Genomic DNA, 20,669 nt, shown 5'->3' with positions numbered 1-20,669 from the left:
CACAATCCACTGATACTATGTGTGTCCCTTCAAGAAAACCATTCATGGGCGGTATGAAATCCCGGTTTATCCCCCCTGTCTCTCCTGGTAACGTCATCGACCTTTTCCAAGACTTAGTCATTAAAGACGTGGAAACAATTCTGTATAAAACTCCCACTAAAAACCTGAGCAGCAAAGAGTTGTCGGCACTCAAAGAAATGCAGAGTTGGGACAATGTCGTTATCAGGAGAGCCGATAAGGGGGGTAATATTGTTATTTTGGACAGAGATTATTATATTACAGAAGCCCTTTCGCAGCTAAACGACCGGTCGACTTATGAAGTACTCCCTAATAATCCCACACATAAATATATAATAAAACTAAGATCGTTATTAAAAAAATATGTCGAAAAAGGAGTGTTGCCTAAAAAAAGAGCTGAAAGCCTTTTACCTGAACATCCACAATTCCCGTACTGGTATAGTATACCTAAAATTCACAAAGACTTGAGAGAACCACCAGGTCGACCTATAATTTCTGGTATAAACTCAGTTACTGAAAGTTTGTCCCAATACATCGATTGGTTATTAAAACCATTATTATATTCTATTCCATCATATATTAAGGACTCCGGTGACCTGGTGGTAGCCCTCAAGGAGATAAATTGGCAACCTACATTTGCCCTAACATCGTAGTGAATCTATATACCCGCATCCCCAAGGAGAAAGGTATACAAGCGATTCATAGTATCTTACTAAAAAGAGGTGTGGATTCTGATATCATTTCATTTATCCTGGAAAGTTTAGATTTTATTTTATCTAATAATTCATTTAAATTTATGAATAAATGGTATACTCAAGTCACTGGAACTGCAATGGGTACGCCCACTTCATGTACATACGCCAATCTTTTCTTAGCAGTTTTTGAGGAAGCATATGTCAATAATATTAATAATCCGTTCATTAAGCATATTCGCTTCTATACCAGATTCGTGGATGACATCATGATAATATGGGATGGCAGTGAAACAGAATTGAATAACTTTGTCGAACATCTTAATATTTCTAATGATTATAATATGAAATTCACTTCGTGTTATGGATATGACAACCTTGAATATCTAGATGTTAAAATAGAGATTGTTGAAGGTGATATATTGACCAAGGTGTTTAGAAAACAAACTGCAACTAATAATATACTGCATTTTGAGAGTGCTCACCCGCTCCATACAAAAAAGGGGTTACCGTATAGTCAGATGGTGAGATTACGGAAAATTAATAATAATATGGTATTTAATGAGCAGATCAATGAACTCAAATCTCGTTTAAAAATGAGAGGTTACCCTACACAAATATTAGAGGAAGCTGAAACCCGAATTAGTAAATTTACCCAACAAAATTTCTTGAATAGAAAAAGAGAAAGCAAATCTAAGTTGGATAATGAAGAGAATAATAATTTTTCTTTTTGTTTTAGACACAGCAATTTAGATAAAGTGATTCATGCCTCGGTCCGCAAAAACTGGCACATATTGCAGACAGATAAAGATCTTGCATCGATCCATAAGCATACTCCAAGATTTGCATATAGACGTGCTCACAATTTATCAGATTTATTGGTGCATAACAGATTGATTGCACACAGTAATACTTGGCTCACTTGTAATACTCCAGCCGGTAACCATAGATGCGGCAATTGTAGGTTTTGTTACCTACATGTTACAAAAAATCCACTCCAAATAGGTTCTATTACTCATGTTGTAACAGATTTTATCTCTTGTAAAAGCAAGTTCGTGATTTATGTACTGTTCTGCCCGTGCCGATATTTTTATATAGGTAAAACAATTAGACCTCTGATTATGCGTTTTAAAGAGCATTATAACTCTATTACGTCGGGAAAAGGGTGCTTAAGATTAATTCAGCACATTAGAGAAAAACATGACGCTAACCCAGATTCACTTAGCTTTGCTGGCATAGAAATCGTTCCATACCCTGCAAAGGGAGGGGATTAAAAGAAGATTCTTTTACAAAAAGAAGCCAAATGGATCCTTAATGCTAACGCACAGGGACCCATTGGCTTAAACGACCGACTCGATATGTCCGTATTTTTATAAAATTCCTTACAGGCAATAGTATTGGTCAAAATGTTAAAATTGATTTTTCAGATGATTTCTGTAAATAACAATATGGTTATAATATTATTGTATTCTCCAGAAAATTGTTAGTCTGCATGTAGATTATTTATATTTAATTTAGTCACATTCACAGTTTTTTCACATTGTTTAGTTCATTAAGTTCACGTTTCTAATTATACCTATATGTCAGATATCCTTTAAAAGGAAATGACGTATTGTAATCTACTACCTGGACCCGTCGAAGCACCTGTGTGTGCGAAACGGCTGTCGTCCGTGCTCCTACACCGCACCCTCTCATGTACCTGATGTCCTGATGGATGTAATCTTCATTTTTCTCCAATAAAGATCACAATCTTCACAGCTAATTCGGGGTGAGTGCCGCATAATTTTCTTCTTTCTTACTGCATAAAAACCAAGGTACTACCAGCGACTCTACCTGAATTGCGTTTACTTCTTTCATTTTATTTCCAAATGTTTTGGAAATACTGTTTTACCTACTAATTGTGGCACAACTAGTACCCGGTGTTCACATTTGTATTTGTATTCCCTTTTAACAAACTTTAGAAAGAAATTTATTAAAAAAAAAAAAGTGCTGAAATTTATAGCTCTGATTTTAATCCTGACATCTGCTATTCACAATGACAGGGAAGGTGCTATACTGTGGTCACCCTCCATTCTGGGATGTTACATCACAGATGAGGGGAATGGCCTGCTCCTGGCTTCTAGCAACAGCCAGCCCCTTGATAACATCTTCTTCTGTTTAGCAGAAGATCATTCATCTGCGCTCTGGTTGTCCTGACCTTTCCTTTGAGGAGGAATTTAACCTCCCTCATAGAGGTTTTTGTCAATATATTCAGGTACAACACACCTTCGTTGCTCAGAATAGATTTTTATGGAGTAAAATTATTACAATTGTATAATCATACCCGGCAGGTTTGTCTGGAGACTGCAAGTTTTTTTTAGTAGGGTATGTGGAAGAATGGATACTGGACACACACGGTAAAACTGCAGTAGGACGTTTATTATTATTTATTGTTATAGCGCCATTTATTCCATGGCGCTTTACATGTGAGGAGGGGTATACATAATAAAAACAAGTACAATAATCTTAAACAATACAAGTCATAACTGGTGCAGGAGGAGTGAGGACCCTGCCCGCGAAGGACATTTATTGTGTCTTGCACATAAATTGATAACATTTAGATGGATTTAGACAAACCCTCTTACAAAACGTGATTAACAAGGTCATTACTACAGGGCTGTATGCTAAAGTGATTTATTCTAAAAGAAATGCTAGAGCCAAAAATGAGAGAATATGGCGGATTACTCCGGGACTGGCGTCCAGCTTGTTAGTACAAGATGGTGTCTTTGTCCCTGGAGCTTCTCTAGTCGGTATAAAGAGACACTGATCATCTTCATATAAAGAGCGTTAGCGAATAATAGAATCTGCCTCAATATGAGAACCTTGTCTGATGTATGCTGTAGCCCTAATACTTCTGTACAGTGGTCGCTGTATATATAATCTTACCCATTCATTATGGATTGAGATTAGTGAGATGGGGAGAGGAATTGGAATGGATCACACCAGATATTCCAACAAAGGAGGAATGGATCATATATGTACATAATATTTTAATATGAACATATTTATTATTGTCGTATAGAAAAGTTAAAAGGGAACCTGTCAGCAGGATTGTTAACAGTAACCTACAGACACTGTGAGGCTGGCGCCATTATACTGATTAAAAGGATACCTTTGTCGATGAAATCCGTCTTGTGGTTGTTGTTTAATCCCTATTTTCAGTTTTGAGTTAATGATATGGTCGTGCTTCGGGGGCGGGCCTGTTGGCGGGGTCTTTATCACTGATCTCTCAGAGCACCACATTAACCCCCACCACGACAACCCCGCCCAGGATCACGAGCATCTCATTAACTCAAAACTGAAAGTACATTTTAAACAACACCCACGAGATGGATTTCATCAACCAAGGTATCATTTTAATCAGTATAAGGGTACCAATTTGACACTGTCTGTAGGTTACTGTACATAATCCTGCAGACAGGTTACTTTTAAAGATGTTTGTTCACAAACGGAGATTGTGGATTGAAAGTGATTGATGAATGGCTGATCACGGAAATTGGGATTTAGGAAGATCGAGGAGGAAATGTTTGGTATTTTTTGGGAAGTTTAATGGGAGGTCTAGCAATATTTCACCTCAAAAGCCCTGTACTTATAAGATATATTAAAATGTAACCTGTAATAGTTCATTAAAAAAACCACATATACAGTTGTGCTCAAAAGTTTACATACCCTGACAGAATTTTTGCTTTCTTGGCCTTTTTTTTTTTTTTAGAGAATATGAACGATAACACCAAAACTTTTTCTCCACTCATGGCTAGTGGTTGGGTGAAGCCATTTATTGTCAAACTACTGTGTTTTCTCTTTTCAAATCATAATGACAACCCAAAACATCCAAATGACCGTGATCAAAACTTGCGGACTTTTCAGAGGAAGAGATTGCGGTCATTAATAAATCACTCAAAATTTTATAACGTATTTAGCGAGCAGAGGGATCTCCATTCATGCTCCAGTCCCTGGACACCCACATTAGCATTTTACCAAAACCAGGGAAGAATCCATTGTTAATTTGCAATTATAGGTCCATCTCTTTGATTAATGTGGACATCAAAATAGGCAAAAAGGTTGGCGCCTTTGTTACCAGGGGTTATTCATACAGATCAAGTAGGGTTTGTCAAGGGCTGGGAGGTCAGAGATAATGCGTATGAATATCTTCTCCTGATGGCTCGGGAGAGGTCCAGATCGCTCCCGTTATGTTTGCTTTCGGTTGACGTGGAGAAGGCCTTCGACCGGGTCAGCTGGAGCTTCATGTCGGCTTCTTTGCACTTGGCATCAATTGGGCCTGGGCGCCAAATTTATTGAGAAGATTCTCACTCTATATAGGAGCCCATCAGCTGGGGTTAATGGGTTCCGGTCCTCCCCTATCCACATCAACAACGGTACACGGCAGGGGTGTCCTCTGTCCCCCCTCTCTTGTATGTATTGATAATGGAACATCTGGCAATAGATATTAGAAAGAACCACAGCATTCACAGTATTCCATTTGGTGTAAGTCATTGTAAATTGGCCTTATATGCAGATGACCTCCTCATGTTTATATCATAGCCTCACATTTCCTTCCCCTCCATTGTCAAAGAATTTGAGACATTTGGCCATCTTAGTAATTTTAACCCTGCTGTTCTGTTGGTCAAAAATGACCGACTTTGAACTTCAATATTCTTTAAAATATTCAAGATGCGGCTCTGAAACCCGTGGCCGACCGACCCATCCTCATTTAAGTCAATCAACCACAAGTTTCAGAACCGCATCTTGAACACCCCAAAAAATACCAAAGTTCAAAATAGGTCTCCCCAGACCGAACAGAACAGCAGGGTTAAAGTGAATTATTGTAAATCGGAGGTCCTTAATATTACTTTATCTAGAGATGAAGTTCAACATCTTAAAGAAGGATTTTTGGTTCTTACCGTAAAATCTCTTTCTTGGAGCCTTCATTGGGGGACACAGGTAACCATGGGGTGTATGCTGCTGTCACTAGGAGGCTGACACTATGCAAATAAAGAAGAAGTAACTCCTCCCCGGCAGTATACACCCTCTGACAGGCACCAGTCAACTCAGTTGGTGCAAAATCAGTAGTAGGAAACAGGTAATATAAAACTCAACCTATGTACCAACCCACAACAACGGCCCGCTGACCAACACGGTACAACTTCAAGTGAGGGTGCTGTGTCCTCCAATGAAGGCTCCAAGAAAGAGATTTTACGGTAAGAACCAAAAATCCCTCTTTCTTTCTCGCCTCATTGGGGACACACGTAACCATGGGATGTCCAAAAGCAGTCCCTATGGCGGGAAATTCTGTAGAAAAAAGAGGAGTTAGGTTGGCCGATAAGAAACCGCCGCCTGCAGTATTCTCCTACCCAGGATCGCGTCCGCAGAAGCCTGAGTATGCACCTTGTAGAATTTGACAAAGGTGTGAATGGATGAGCACGTTGCAGCCTTGCAAACCTGCAAGGCCGAAGCTTGGTGACGAACTGCCAAGGAAGCTCCCACAGCCCGGGTAGAGTGAGCCTTCACCCCCGAAGGAGGCTGTTTGTCTTGGACACGGTATGCCTCCAGAACCGCCGAACGGATCCAACGAGCAATTGTGGATTTGGAGGCGGGGAGCCCCTTTCGACGCCCTTCCAAAACGACAAACAGAGGATTGGCCTGACGAAAGGAGGCAGTTCTGGCGAGAGAAATCCGAATAGCCCTGACCACATCCAACTTGTGAAGAGACTTCTCCAAGGGATGAACCGGGTGAAGGGCAGAAGGAAGGGAGGACAATGTCCTCATTGATGTGAAAAGCCGAAACTACCTTTGGTAGGAAAGAAGAAACCGGACGAAGGACCACTTTGTCCTGATGCAGGACTAGAAACAGATATGGCATCTGGAATTGGGCCCACGAGATAACGAGAGGGTCGCATCCGACGCACATCGGATCCCGAGATCTGGAGATGTACTCGGGAACCTTGTGGTTTGCCCTATGAGGAACAGTTAAAGGATCTGGGAATGTTTAGCTTGCAAAAATAAGGCTAAGCAGAGACTTAATAGCTGTCTACAAATATCTGAAGGGATGTCACATTGTAAAGGGATCATCATTCTCTTTTGCACATGGAAACATGAGAAGCAATGGAATGAAACTGAAAGGGAGAAGATACAGATCAGATATTAGAAAAAACTTTTTGACAGTGAAGGTGATCAATGAGTGGAACAAGCTGCCATGAGAGGTGGCAAGTTCTCCTGCCATGGAAGTCTTCAAACAGAGGCTGGACAGACATCTGAGATGGTTTAGTGAATCCTGCATTGAGCAGGGAGTTGGACATGATGACCCTTGAGGTGTCTTCCAACTCTAACATTCTATGATTCTATAAACAAAATATGATTTGAGTAAAATATTTCCCACCAAAGTATTAGAATGACTTCTCCCTTTGTAAGATATTTGATGTTTAGTAAGACTACTTTTGTTGGTTAAATATTTCTCACAAGCTGAACATGAAAATGGTTTCTTCTCTATGTGATTTCTCTGGTGATTAATAAGATGTAATACCTGATTAAAAGGTTTCCCACATTCTGAACATGAAAATGGTTTCTGACCTGTGCGAGTTCTCTGATGTGTAAAAAGATGTGATTTCTTGGCAAAACATTTCTCACATTCTGAGCATGAAAATGGCTTCTCCCCTGTGTGACTTATCTGATTATTTTGACTCTCTGCTATGTGTTTTATTGTACAGTTTGTAAAAAATACATGGTTTCTCCGTGATTTTGGAGTAAAATATTTCATACCTTGTAGGTATGAGAAGGACTTCTCTCTCTGTGAGATATTTGATGTTTAGTAAGACTCCTTTTGTTGGTATAATATTTGCCACACTCTGAACATGAAAATCGTTTCTCCCCTGTGTGAGTTCTCCAATGTGCTAAAAGATATGATTTATGTGTAAAACATTTCCCACATTCTGAACATGAAAAGGACTTCTCCCCTGTATGAGTTTTTTGATGTGCAGCAAGATTTGATTTAAGTGCAAAAGATTTCTCACATTCTGAACATGAAAATGGCTTCTCTCCTGTGTGAGTTCTCTGATGTGTAAAAAGATGTGATTTCTTGGAAAAACATTTCTCACATTCTGAACATGAAAATGGCTTCTCTCCTGTGTGACTTCTCTGATGTGTAACAAGACTTGATCTATATGCAAAAAATTTGCCACATTCTGAACATGAAAATGGCTTCTTTCCTGTGTGACTTATCTGATGTATAAAAAGATGTGATTTATGTGCAAAACATTTCCAACATGCTGAACATGAATATGGCTTTTCGCCAGTGTGAGTTCTCTGATGTGTAAAAAGATGTGATTTCCTGGCAAAACATTTCTCACATTCTGAACATGAATATGGCTTCTCCCCTGTGTGGCTTCTCTTATGTGTAATAAGATTTGATTTATCTGCAAAAGATTGCTCACATTCTGAACACGAAAATGGCTTCTCACCTGTGTGAGTCCTTTGATGTGTAACAAGTTTTGACTTATTTACAAAACATTTACCACATTGTGAACATGCATATGACTGCTCCCCTGTGTGAACTCTTTCTTGTCTTAGAAGCTCTAAATTTTGGCTAAGTGAATCAGAATATAGGGCCTGTTTATAATTATCAAATGATAGATCTTTGCTGTGAAAAGATGTTGGTATTTCTGGAATAGTGGCATAAATGTCAGCTATATCTTGTGTGATATTAAGGTCATCAGATTTAAAAACTGAAGATGTCAGTTGTCCCTCTGATCTTCTGGCGCAGTTATCTGTGAAGAATAAAGATTATTTTTAAGTAAAATATCCTGAAATAAATTTTAAAATATCCATAAAAACTTATGTTGACGTTATTTAGCTAAATTAATTTACTAAGACAAAAACTATGCACAATCCAAGAAAAAACCTCAGGGCAGAAACAAGTAGAGTAATAGATTTGACCCCCTTTGTTCATGATTCCTTGCAAATATTGCAATAATAAGTCTCCAAAATAGCACAAAATATCAGTAAAAAACTTTGAGTCCACCCCCCCAAAACAAACAAGACTGCATCTACATTCACCATCTGTCAATGGAAAAATAGAGGATTTCCACATTATTAGTAAATGGAGGACTCCTGGAAGGACAGCACGATAGCAACTGCAAGGAGTTTGTATGTTCTCCCCGTGTTCGTTTGGATTTCCTATGGGTTCTCCAGTTTGTCCCCACACACATACTGATAGGGAATTTAGGTTTTGAGCCCCATTAAGGACAGCAATAACAATGTATACGATAACACTATATAAGCAAAGCATAATAAATAAATAAAATAGATCGAGGACTCAACATGGCTTCCATGAACCAGTCCAGCAAAATTTGTGCGTTCAAAGCCAAATGTCCCCCGCGCTTCTGAGTCCTGCAGTTTGCCTGAACACTGTTAGCGTCCAGATGTTTACTGGGAAGAACCCACTTAAACATTTACAGTGTGTGTGTCTCAAGAAGCACAAGCTGGGCACCATTAATTGTACACTAAAATGGTATATTAGCAATTTTCACTCTCCAACATCCACTACATGCTAGTTTCCAGAGAATACCTGTGGAGTCAAAATAGTCACTACTCCTATAGATGAATTGACTGAGAACAATTGAGTCAACTTTATGAGCTGTTCTGTTTTTCTGCCGTTCTGTCACCGTAGGTGATCTGTAAATAGTGGTGACAAACTATTCTAGCAAAATCTTAATTCAAATAGCCAAATGGCACTAATTCCCTTCAGAGCCCTGCCGTGTGCCCAAGCAGTAACATTTTGTCCTATTCAAAAGAAGTTGCAAAATAAACTATGAGGTCTAATTTTTCTCTTTCTCTTTGTGAAATTGAAAATAATTTAGTTACCGTATTTTTTGTCTTGTAAGACGCACCCCAAATTTTGAGGAGAAAAATAGGAAAAAAAAAGTTTTTAATAAATTGGTGGTGCTTCTTATAATCCATACGTCTTATTGCTTGTTGCTTACTGGAGGTGGTGGCTGCGTTACAAAATACAAAATAATACACATATTTGGAATTACCGCATCTGGAACAACCAGATCTGTAATCTGTAAAACTATCACACTATTTAACCTCTTCAGTGAACTCTATAAAAAAATTAAAAAATGTGGCAAAAAAACTATGCTTTGCAACATACTGCCAAAAAAGTTGAATAAAATGAGATAAAAAAGTCGAATGTATCGTATTTTTTCAGACTATAAGACGCACCTAGATTTTAGAGGAAATTAAATAAAAAATTGAAGCAAAAAATTTGGTCAATTCTGTATTTAATATCCCCTCATCCCTACCCTGATATGCATGCCGCCTTATCCCTATCCTGATATGCATGGCCCTGTCATCCCTATCCTGGTATGCATAGCCCCCTCATCCCTATCCTGGCATGCATGGCCCCCCATCCCTATCCTGGCATGCATGGCCCCGTCATCCCCATCTTGGTATGCATGGCCTCCTCATCTCCATCCTGGTATGAATGGCCCCCTCATCCCCATCCTGGTATGCATTGCCCTCTCATCCCCATCCTGGTATGCATGCCTCCTCATCCCTGTCCTGGTATGCATGGCCCCCTTATGCCTAGCCTGGTATGCTTGTAAGCAGAGCATGGCAGGGACGTCATGTGCTGCTTACAAGCAGAGGACAGCTGTCAGAATAGTCACTGCTCTTCATGGCCAGGACTATGGAAAGTAGTGAATATTCATTGCTCCTTAGTAGCGAGCACAGTGTTATCCGCAGCCACCAGCTTTCTGCAGCTGCCCGGCTTTCACGTGAGTCGTTACTAAAGGGAATGAATATTCACTACATTCTACGCCTATGGGAGTGGAGAGCAGTGAATATTTATTGCCTTAAGTAGGAGGCACACACGAACACCCGGCAGTTGCAAGAAGCCAGCTGCTGCGGCTAACACTGTGCTCGCTACTAAAGAGCAATGAATATTCACTGCTTTCCCCCCATGGATGTGGATCGAGTGAATATTAATTTCTCTTTAGCAGTGGGCACAGAAGTTAGCCGTAGTCGCCGGCTCCTGCCTTCTGTGAACCGCTGCTCCCCCACCTCCCCACCACAGCCAGAGCAGGTACATCCAGACTATATGAAACACCCTCCATTTTCTTCCACATTTTTTGGAGGAAAAAGGTGTGTCTTTTAGTATGAAAAATACGTTAAATAAGACTGATATCAGTAAAGACATATTGTCCAACAAAAAAACAAACCACTATAAACCTCCATTAGAGGAGAAATAAAAACGTTTTAGCTCTCAGAATTTAGCGATGCAAAAACAATTATTTTTTCTATAAAATAGTTTTTATTGTGCAAAAGAAGTGGAAGATCTCTTTTAACGAGGCAGATGGGAGTCACTTTGGACGCCGGACGTGTACATAAAAGTACATTTGGCCAAAGTTTTCTGAACCTCTGAAAAGACACCACTGAACAGAGGCCAGACGGAGTAAAGAGTAACTCTGCTGCCTCATTATAGTAAGTGGATCCCCCAGTGGTTTAATCTAAATCCCATCATTCGTAGATTTAGATGGAATTCCCGATGTAAGTGCTAGGTGTAGAAGTCCAGATAAATGTGATCCCACATGTTATGTAAAATGTTCCTCATAAAAGCTTCAACTCAATCGACAAAAAAAAAGCAAATCCCCACTCAGGTCCGTCATCTGTCAATAGAAATATAGGGGCTTCCACATTACTGGTAGCACAAAGCCTCCGGAAAAGTGATATGGCTCCTCGCCCCCCAAAAGAAATCCTGGGAATTCTGAGCTCCCAAGTATAAATGCCCCTCTCTCTTCTGAGCCCCATAGTGTGCCTAAACCACATTTAGCGCCTACATATTTTGCATTTCGGTAGCGATGAGTCGCATTATTTACGGGGTCCATGTCTGCAGAAGCCGAAAATGGGCATAATGTACAGTGGGTACGGAAAGTATTCAGACCCCTTTGAATTTTTCACTCTTTTTTTAATTTACCAAATGGCTGCAATGAAACAAAGTTCTTTTTTTTCATTAATATACACATTGCACCACAATGCAAAACAGAAATGTAGAAATTTTAGCAAATTTAATTAAAAAGAAAAACTGAAATATCACATGGTTGTAAGTATTCTGACCTGTAGCTCAGTATTGAGGAGAAGCACCCTTTTTAGCTAGCACAGCCATGAGTCTTCTTGGGAATTATGCAGCAAGTTTTTCACAGCTGGATTTGGGGATCCTCTGCCATTCTTCCTTGCAGATCCTCTCCAGTTCCATCAGGTTAGATGGTGAACGTTGGTGGGCAGCCATTTTCAGGTCTCTGCTCAATTGGGTTTAGGTCAGGGCTCTGGCTGGGCCAGTCAAGAATGGTCACAGAGTTGTTCTGAAGCCACTCCTTTGTTATTTTAGCTGTGTGCTTAGGGTCATAGTCTTGTTGGATGGTGAACCTTTGGCCAAGTCTGAGGTTCAGAGCACACTGGAAGAGGTTTTCATCCAGGATCTCTCTGTACTTGGCCGCATTCATGTTTCCTTAAATGGCAACCAGTCATCCTGTCCCTGCAGCTGAAAAACACCCCATAGCATGCAGTGATAGTTGACTTTGTGTTACTGTCTCCCATCTCCCTACTGCATCTCTGGAGCTCAGCCACAGTGATCTTGGGGTTCTTCTTTACCTCTCTCACCAAGGCTCTTCTTCCATGATTACTCAGTTTGGCTGGATGGCCAGGGCTAGGAAGACTTCTGGTGGTCCCAAACTTCTTCCATTTATGGATTATGTAGGCCACTGTGCTCTTAGGAACCTTGAGTACTGGAGAAATTCTGTTGTAACCTTGGCCAGTTCTGTACCTTGCCACAATTCTGTCTCTGAGCTCCTTGGCCAGTTCCTTTGACTTCATGATTCTCATTTGGTCTGACATGTACTGTGAGCTGTGAGGTCTTATATACACAGGTATATGGCTTTACAAATCAAGTCCTATCACTTTAATTAAACACAGCTGGACTCCAATGAAGGAGTATTCTGGTATTTAGGAGCTCTGTATATGGATTCCGCAAAGTGTTGTACAATATTTTTTTCCAACAGTCAAACAGCGCTCCGTCCCTTCTGAATCTCGCCGTATAGCTGTATTTACACATTTGCGAGTGTCAAAATGTCATATTTGGGATTAAAGCAATTTTTTTGTGGTAGAAATGTAATTTTATTCGGACTCCCATGACAGCACCACGAGAGAGGGGATCTGCCCTTCAGGAACAGGAAACCTACAGATACAAAAGGGCGGAACCTCTCCCACATATCAGTTGGTTTCCTGTTCCTATAGAGACTGGATCCTACAGAAGGCCCAGGCCGACCGGCCGACTCAGGTAGCGAGGTGGTCTCCTACCTCAGCCGGTGTGGAGCTGGAGACATCACGGTGGTCCTGGCAGGGCTGCACGTCAGTGATGCTGGCAGCAAGGAGCGGTGGGCCAGCGGTCTGTCCCCAGCCGGCGCCAGGTAAGTATGTGCCCCTCGCTGTGTTCCCAGGGTGTGGGGAGGCGATTCCGGGGGGCTGTCCAGGACACTGCTGTCTGTCCGGGCGTCCCGCGCTATTCTCGGCGCCCATAGGAAGCGCTGGGAGCCGCAGTGACGTCTAGGGGCCCAGCCGGCGTGTGTTTCCGGGGTCGGGGTTGCGGCGCATGCGTGGTGGCTCCAATATGGTGGCGCCCACCGGTAATTGCAAGGCAGGTCCTGCCTGTCACCTGCACCTGGGGGGCAGCAAATCAAGGGGCAGCGCCAGGCAAATCTGCTGAACCGGAAGAGGGGGATATAAGCAGGCTCCAGGTTCGGACTGTTGCTTCTGGCATTAAGCGTAAGGATGGAGAGTGACCATGAGCAGCAGACCCTGCTGCCGGAGGAGACTTGTCAGAAGCCCAAAGCCAAGGACCATGCCAGGAGAAGTGACGATTCCGGTCGGAAAAGCTCCTCCAAGCAAAGGTCGGACGCATCATTCAGAAAGGAACCCCCTCGTATTCCGGTATCTTTTTTCTCTGCAGCCACCGGTAAGTGATCTACGAGATCATATCATTTATTTTAGGGGAAGAAGTGTATCAGTAAGGCTAAACACAAGGAATGCGCCCTCTGTGGAGTCCCCTTACCAGATTCATGCCCGAAAAAATTATGTGGCCCCTGTATCCAGCAGACGGTGAGGTCTCAGGAAAGGGGAGGGGTGGAGTGGCCTAAGACTAGGAAGACTACATTTACACCTACAAGAAAGACAACGGCTATGGATATCTAGATAAGTACGTGGAATAGCTATATCAATTATTCAGGGACCGTGCAATATGCCCTCCACTGACTATGTGGCAGGCCTTCTAAGGTTAATCAATTCAGCCATTGCATAAATAACTTTTTTTGCATTATGACTTCTTGACCATTTAGGCTTCTTTCACACTAGCGTCGGGCCCGGCCCGTCGCAGTGCGTCGGGCCGAGGTTACCGACGCTAGCGTTGCCTCCGCCGCACAACGGGTGCAGCGGATGCTGCTTTTCAGCGCATCCACTGCCCCATTGTGAGGTGCGGGGAGGTGGGGGAGGAGTTCCGGCCGCGCATGCGCGGTCGGAAAAGACGGTCCGTCGGCTGCAAAAAATGTTACATGGAACGTTTTTTGCGGCCGATGGTCGACCGAAAAACGGCGCAACCGTCGCGCGACGGTTGCGACGTGTGGCAATCCGTCGCAATGCGTCGCGTAATGTTAGTCAATGGAGAAAAAACGCATCCTGCAAACACTTTTGCAGGATGCGTTTTTTCTGCAAAACGACGCATTGTGACGGATTGCAGTTAACGCTAGTGTGAAAGTAGCCTTACTGTGACGTCTTGGCAGTGCAGTGCAACAGCAGGATTTTTTGTGTTATTTATCAGTGCAACTGTTACCATCTCTTGTCATCTTTGCACATAGGTTATTTTTAGCTGCTTTTCTCCTGTTCACTTTTGTCTACTTGTATATTTAATGTTTAATAAAATTTTTTGCATTGATTCTATACCTCTATCTCTGGCATGGTTCTTATGCACAATTACATTGTGCACAATAATTGATATAGCTATTCCACATACTTATCTAGATATCCATAGCGGGTGTCTTTCTTGTAGGTGTATGTTGTGGCATAGAAGTATGTTCTCTGTTGGCCTAGAGGGCGTTTTTGTATAGGTTTATTAGGAAGACTACATTGCCTTACTATACTCCCTCAGGTAGCGGAAGAATCTTCTAATATGGCGACAAGCCTGAAGGAGATGATTAGGGCAGAAATTAAGCAGAGTCTTAAGTCCCTATCTCAAGCTGGACCCTCAAAATCCAAAGATTCCCGGGTCTTTCATTCTTCAGGGAGTGATGATTGAAATTAAGGCTCCTACGATTCAGGTTCCTCGACCTCCTCGTCGGTAGAAGATTCGGGCCGCTTTTGTTTACCTCTTGATAGAGTTGACAAATTAGTCAAGTCAGTCAGGGGGACGATGGGCACTGCAGATCCCAAGGCGCAGTTATCCAAGGAAGAGATGATGTTCAGTGGATTGGATCAAAAAAGACGTAGGTCTTTTCCATTAAATGAAAAAATTCAGGAACTTATTCTTAAGGAATGGACGAAGCCTGAGAAGAAAGGTTCCCTGCCACCAGCTCTAAAGCGTATATATCCTTTTGACGATCTGGCAGTCAATACTTGGGACAAGGCCCCTAAACTAGATGCAGCGGTGGCCAAAGTCTCAAAACGAGCTTCGCTGCCTTTTGAGGATTCAAACCCCACCAAGGACAACATCTGCAAAGAGTTTGTATGTTATCTCCGTGTTTGCATGGGTTTCCTCCGGGCACTTCGGTTTCCTCCCACATTCCAAAGACATACTGATAGGGAATTTAGATTGTGAGCCCCATCGGGGACAGTGATAATAATGTGTGCAAAATGTAAAGCGCTGCGGAATAGGTTAGCGCTATATAAAAATTAAAAGAGAAAGAAAAGAAGGATCCACTTGACAGAAAGGCAGATTCCTTCCTGAAGGGAGCCTGGGAAATGGCGGCTGGTCCCTTAAGGCCCGCAGTACCATCAACCTGTACAGCAAGATCAATGATGGTCTGGCTGGACCAGTTAGAATCTCAGTTAAAGGAAGGTGCTTCTAGAGACGTTATGTTAAATGCTCTACCAGTCATCCAGGAGGCCGCTGCCTGTCTGTCGACTCAGTGAAGATGGCGGCTAGAGCGGCAGGTCTATCTAATGCTGCTAAAAGAGCCCTATGGTTGAAATGCTGGTCAGGGGACATTCAGGCGAGATCAAAGCTCTGCACCATTCCAAGCAAAGGAGAGTATTTATTCGGTCCAGCATTGGATGAATTACTAGAGAATGCTGGTAATCCATACACGTCTTATCGTCGTCCCTTCAACAAGAAAAGATTTGGTTGGGGAAGAAAACGTACATTTTCACCCACTAGGGACCGATTTAGAGGGGAAGAAAGGCGTAGAAGAGGTACGGGATTTATGTTCCGTCGTTCCTCGAGGTAAAGGAAGAAGCCAGACCAATGACTAGCGTTACTGGTAGGGGAGAGGTTGTTGGCCTTTTCTGCAGTATGGTCAGAAATCACGAATAGTAACTGGGTGCGATGCGTTACATCAGGTTATAGCTTTAAACTTACTCCCATGCGTGCTTCTCCCATTGAACAGTCGGCGTTAGAATCGGAAGTCACATCTTTATGTCTGAAAAATGTACTGATAGAAATCCCAGATTCTGAAAGAGGTAGGGGATTTTACTCTCCTCTGTTTCTTATCTAGAAACCCGATAAAGCTTTTACGACCATTATAAATCTTACGTCCCTTAATAGTTTTTTGGTAAAACATACCTTTAACCCCTTCAAGACCCAGCCTATTTTGACCTTAAAGACCTTGCCGTTTTTTGCAATTCTGACCAGTGTCCCTTTATGAGGTAATAACTCAGGAACGCTTCAACGGATCCTAGCGGTTCTGAGATTGTTTTTTCGTGACATATTGGGCTTCATGTTAGTGGTAAATTTAGGTCAATAAATTCTGCATTTATTTGTGATAAACACGGAAATTTGGCGAAAATTTTGAAAATTTCGCAATTTTCACATTTTGAATTTTTATTCTGTTAAACCAGAGAGATATGTGACACAAAAAAATTAATAAATAACATTTCCCACATGTTTACTTTACATCAGCACAATTTTGGAAACAAAATTTTTTTTTGTTAGGAAGTTATAAGGGTTAAAATTTGACCAGCGATTTGTCATTTTTACAACGAAATTTACAAAACCATTTTTTTTAGGGACCACCTCACATTTGAAGTCAGTTTGAGGGGTCTATATGGCTGAAAATACCCAAAAGTGACACCATTCTAAAAACTGCACCCCTCAAGGTACTCAAAACCACATTCAAGAAGTTTATTAACCCTTCAGGTGCTTCACAGCAGCAGAAGCAACATGGAAGGAAAAAATGAACATTTAACTTTTTAGTCACAAAAATTATCTTTTAGCAACAATTTTTTTATTTTCCCAATGGTAAAAGGAGAAACTGAACCACGAAAGTTGTTGTCCAATTTGTCCTGAGTACGCTGATACCTCATATGTGGGGGTAAACCACTGTTTGGGCGCACAGCAGGGCTTGGAAGGGAAGGAGCGCCATTTGACTTTTTGAATCAAAAATTGGCTCCACTCTTTAGCGGACACCATGTCACGTTTGGAGAGCCCCCGTGTGCCTAAAAATTGGAGCTCCCCCACAAATGACCCCATTTTGGAAATTAGACGCCCCAAGGAACTTATCTAGATGCATAGTGAGCACTTTGAACCCCCAGGTGCTTCACAAATTGATCCGTAAAAATGAAAAAGTACTTTTTTTTCACAAAAAAATTCTTTTAGCCTCAATTTTTTCATTTTCACATGGGCAACAGGATAAAATGGATCCTAAAATGTGTTGGGCAATTTCTCCTGAGTACACCAATACCTCACATGTGGGGGTAAACCACTGTTTGGGCACATGGTAAGGCTCGGAAGGGAAGGAGCGCCATTTGACTTTTTGAATGAAAAATTATTTCCATCGTTAGCGGACACCATGTCGCGTTTGGATAGCTCCTGTGTGCCTAAACATTGGCGCTCCCCCACAAGTGACCCCATTTTGGAAACTAGACCCCCCAAGGAACTTATTTAGATGCCTAGTGAGCACTTTAAACCCTCAGGTGCTTCACAAATTGATCTGTAAAAATGAAAAAGTACTTTTTTTTCACAAAAAAATTATTTTCGCCTCAATTTTTTCATTTTCACATGGGCAGTAGGATAAAATGGATCATAAAATTTGTTGGGCAATTTCTCCCGAGTACGCCGATACCTCATATGTGGGGGTAAACCACTGTTTGGGCACACGGCAGGGCTCGGAAGGGAAGGCGCGCCATTTGACTTTTTGAATGGAAAATTAGCTCCAATTGTTAGCGGACACCATGTCGCGTTTGGAGAGCCCCCTGTGTGCCTAAACATTGGAGCTCCCCCACAAGTGACCCCATTTTGGAAACTAGACCCCCCAAGGAACTTATCTAGATGCATATTGAGCACTTTAAACCCCCAGGTGCTTCACAGAAGTTTATAACGCAGAGCCATGAAAATAAAAAATAATTTTTCTTTCCTCAAAAATGATTTTTTAGCCTGGAATTTCCTATTTTGCCAAGGATAATGGGAGAAATTGGACCCCAAATATTGTTGTCCAGTTTGTCCTGAGTACGCTGATACCCCATATGTGGGGGTAAACCACTGTTTGGGCGCACGGCAGGGCTCGGAAGGGATGGCACGCCATTTGGCTTTTTAAATGGAAAATTAGCTCCAATCATTAGCGGACACCATGTCACGTTTGGAGAGCCCCTGTGTGCTTAAACATTGGAGATCCCCCAGAAATGACACCATTTTGGAAACTAGACCCCCAAAGGAACTAATCTAGATGTGTGGTGAGGACTTTGAACCCCCAAGTGCTTCACAGAAGTTTATAACGCAGAGCCATGAAAATAAAAAAAAAAATTATTTTCTCAAAAATGATCTTTTAGCCTGCAATTTTTTATTTTCCCAAGGGTAACAGGAGAAATTTGACCCCAAAAGTTGTTGTCCAGTTTCTCCTGAGTACGCTGATACCCCATATGTGGGGGTAAATCACTGTTTGGGCACATGCCGGGGCTCGGAAGTGAAGTAGTGACGTTTTGAAATGCAGACTTTGATGGAATGCTCTGCGGGCGTCACGTTGCGTTTGCAGAGCCCCTGATGTGCCTAAACAGTAGAAACCCCCCACAAGTGACCCCATTTTGGAAACTAGACCCTGAAAGGAACTTATCTAGATGTGTGGTGAGCACTTTGAACCCCCAAGTGCTTCATAGAAGTTTATAATGCAGAGCCGTGAAAATAATAAATACGTTTTCTTTCCTCAAAAATAATTATTTAGCCCAGAATTTTTTATTTTCCCAAGGGTTACAGGAGAAATTGGACCCCAAAAGTTGTTGTCCAGTTTCTCCTGAGTACGCTGATACCCCATATGTGGGGGTAAACCACTGTTTGGGCACACGTCGGGGCTCAGAAGGGAAGTAGTGACTTTTGAAATGCAGACTTTGATGGAATGGTCTGCGGGTGTCACGTTGCGTTTGCAGAGCCCCTGGTGTGCCTAAACAGTAGAGACCCCCCACAAGTGACCCCATTTTAGAAACTAGACCCCCCAAGGAACTTATCTAGATATGTGGTGAGCACTTTGAACCCCCAAGTGCTTCACAGACGTTTACAACGCAGAGCCGTGAAAATAAAAAATCATTTTTCTTTCCTCAAAAATTATGTTTTAGCAAGCATTTTTTTAGATTCACAAGGGTAACAGGAGAAATTGGACCCCAGTAATTGTTGCGCAGTTTGTCCTGAGTATGCTGGTACCCCATATGTGGGGGTAAACCACTGTTTGGGCACACTTCAGGGCTCGGAAGTGAGGGAGCAGCATTTGACTTTTTGAATACGAGATTGGCTGGAATCAATGGTGGCGCCATGTTGCGTTTGGAGACCCCTGATGTGCCTAAACAGTGGTAACCCCTCAATTCTACCTCCAACACTAACCCCAACACACCCCTAACCCTAATCCCAACTGTAGCCATAATCCTAATCACAACCCTAACCCCAACACACCCCTAACCACAACACTAACCCCAACACACCCCTAACCACAACACTAACCCCAACACACCCCTAACCATAACCACAACCCTAATTCCAACCCTAACCCTAAGGCTATGTGCCCACGTTGCGGATTCGTGTGAGATATTTCCGCACCATTTTTGAAAAATCTGCGGGTAAAAGGCACTGTGTTTTACCTGCGGATTTTCCGCGGATTTCCAGTGTTTTTTGTGCGGATTTCACCTGCGGATTCCTATTGAGGAACAGGTGTAAAACGCTGCGGAATCCGCACAAAGAATTGACATGCTGCGGAAAATACAACGCAGCGTTCCCGCGCGGTATTTTCCGCACCATGGGCACAGCGGATTTGGTTTTTCATATGTTTACATGGTACTGTAAACCTGATGGAACACTGCTGCGGATCCGCAGCCAAATCCGCACCGTGTGCACATAGCCTAATTCTAAAGGTATGTGCACACGCTGCGGATCCGCAGCAGTTTCCCATGAGTGTACAGTTCAATGTAAACCTATGGGAAACAAAAATCGCTGTACACATGCTGCGGAAAAACTGCACGGAAACGCAGCGGTTTACATTCCGCAGCATGTCACTTCTTTGTGCGGATTCCGCAGCGGTTTTACATCTGCTCCAATAGAAAATCGCAATTGTAAAACCGCAGTGAAATGCGCAGAAAAAAACGCGGTAAATCCGCCATAAATCCGCAGCGGTTTAGCACTGCGGATTTATCAAATCCGCAGCGGAAAAATCCGCAGAGGACCAGAATACGTGTGCACATACCGAAACCCTA

The 20,669-nt window shown here is 42.2% G+C and overlaps 1 protein-coding gene across 1 annotated transcript in view; it reads right to left on the bottom strand.

The window, feature by feature from the left end:
• Positions 1–7,379: 7,379 nt before the first annotated feature.
• Positions 7,380–20,669, bottom strand: part of LOC138663824 (zinc finger protein 773-like) — a 33,027-nt gene continuing 19,737 nt past the window's right edge. Inside the window, exon 7 of the mRNA XM_069750168.1 lies at positions 7,380–8,509. Coding sequence (XP_069606269.1) covers positions 7,500–8,509 — 1,010 coding nt within the window. The 3' untranslated portion in view covers positions 7,380–7,499. The remainder of the gene's footprint in view (positions 8,510–20,669) is intronic.

This window comes from Ranitomeya imitator, chromosome 2 (assembly GCF_032444005.1).
Source record: "Ranitomeya imitator isolate aRanImi1 chromosome 2, aRanImi1.pri, whole genome shotgun sequence".
Lineage (NCBI taxonomy): Eukaryota > Metazoa > Chordata > Amphibia > Anura > Dendrobatidae > Ranitomeya > Ranitomeya imitator.
This window is presented reverse-complemented; position numbering and strand designations above follow the sequence as displayed.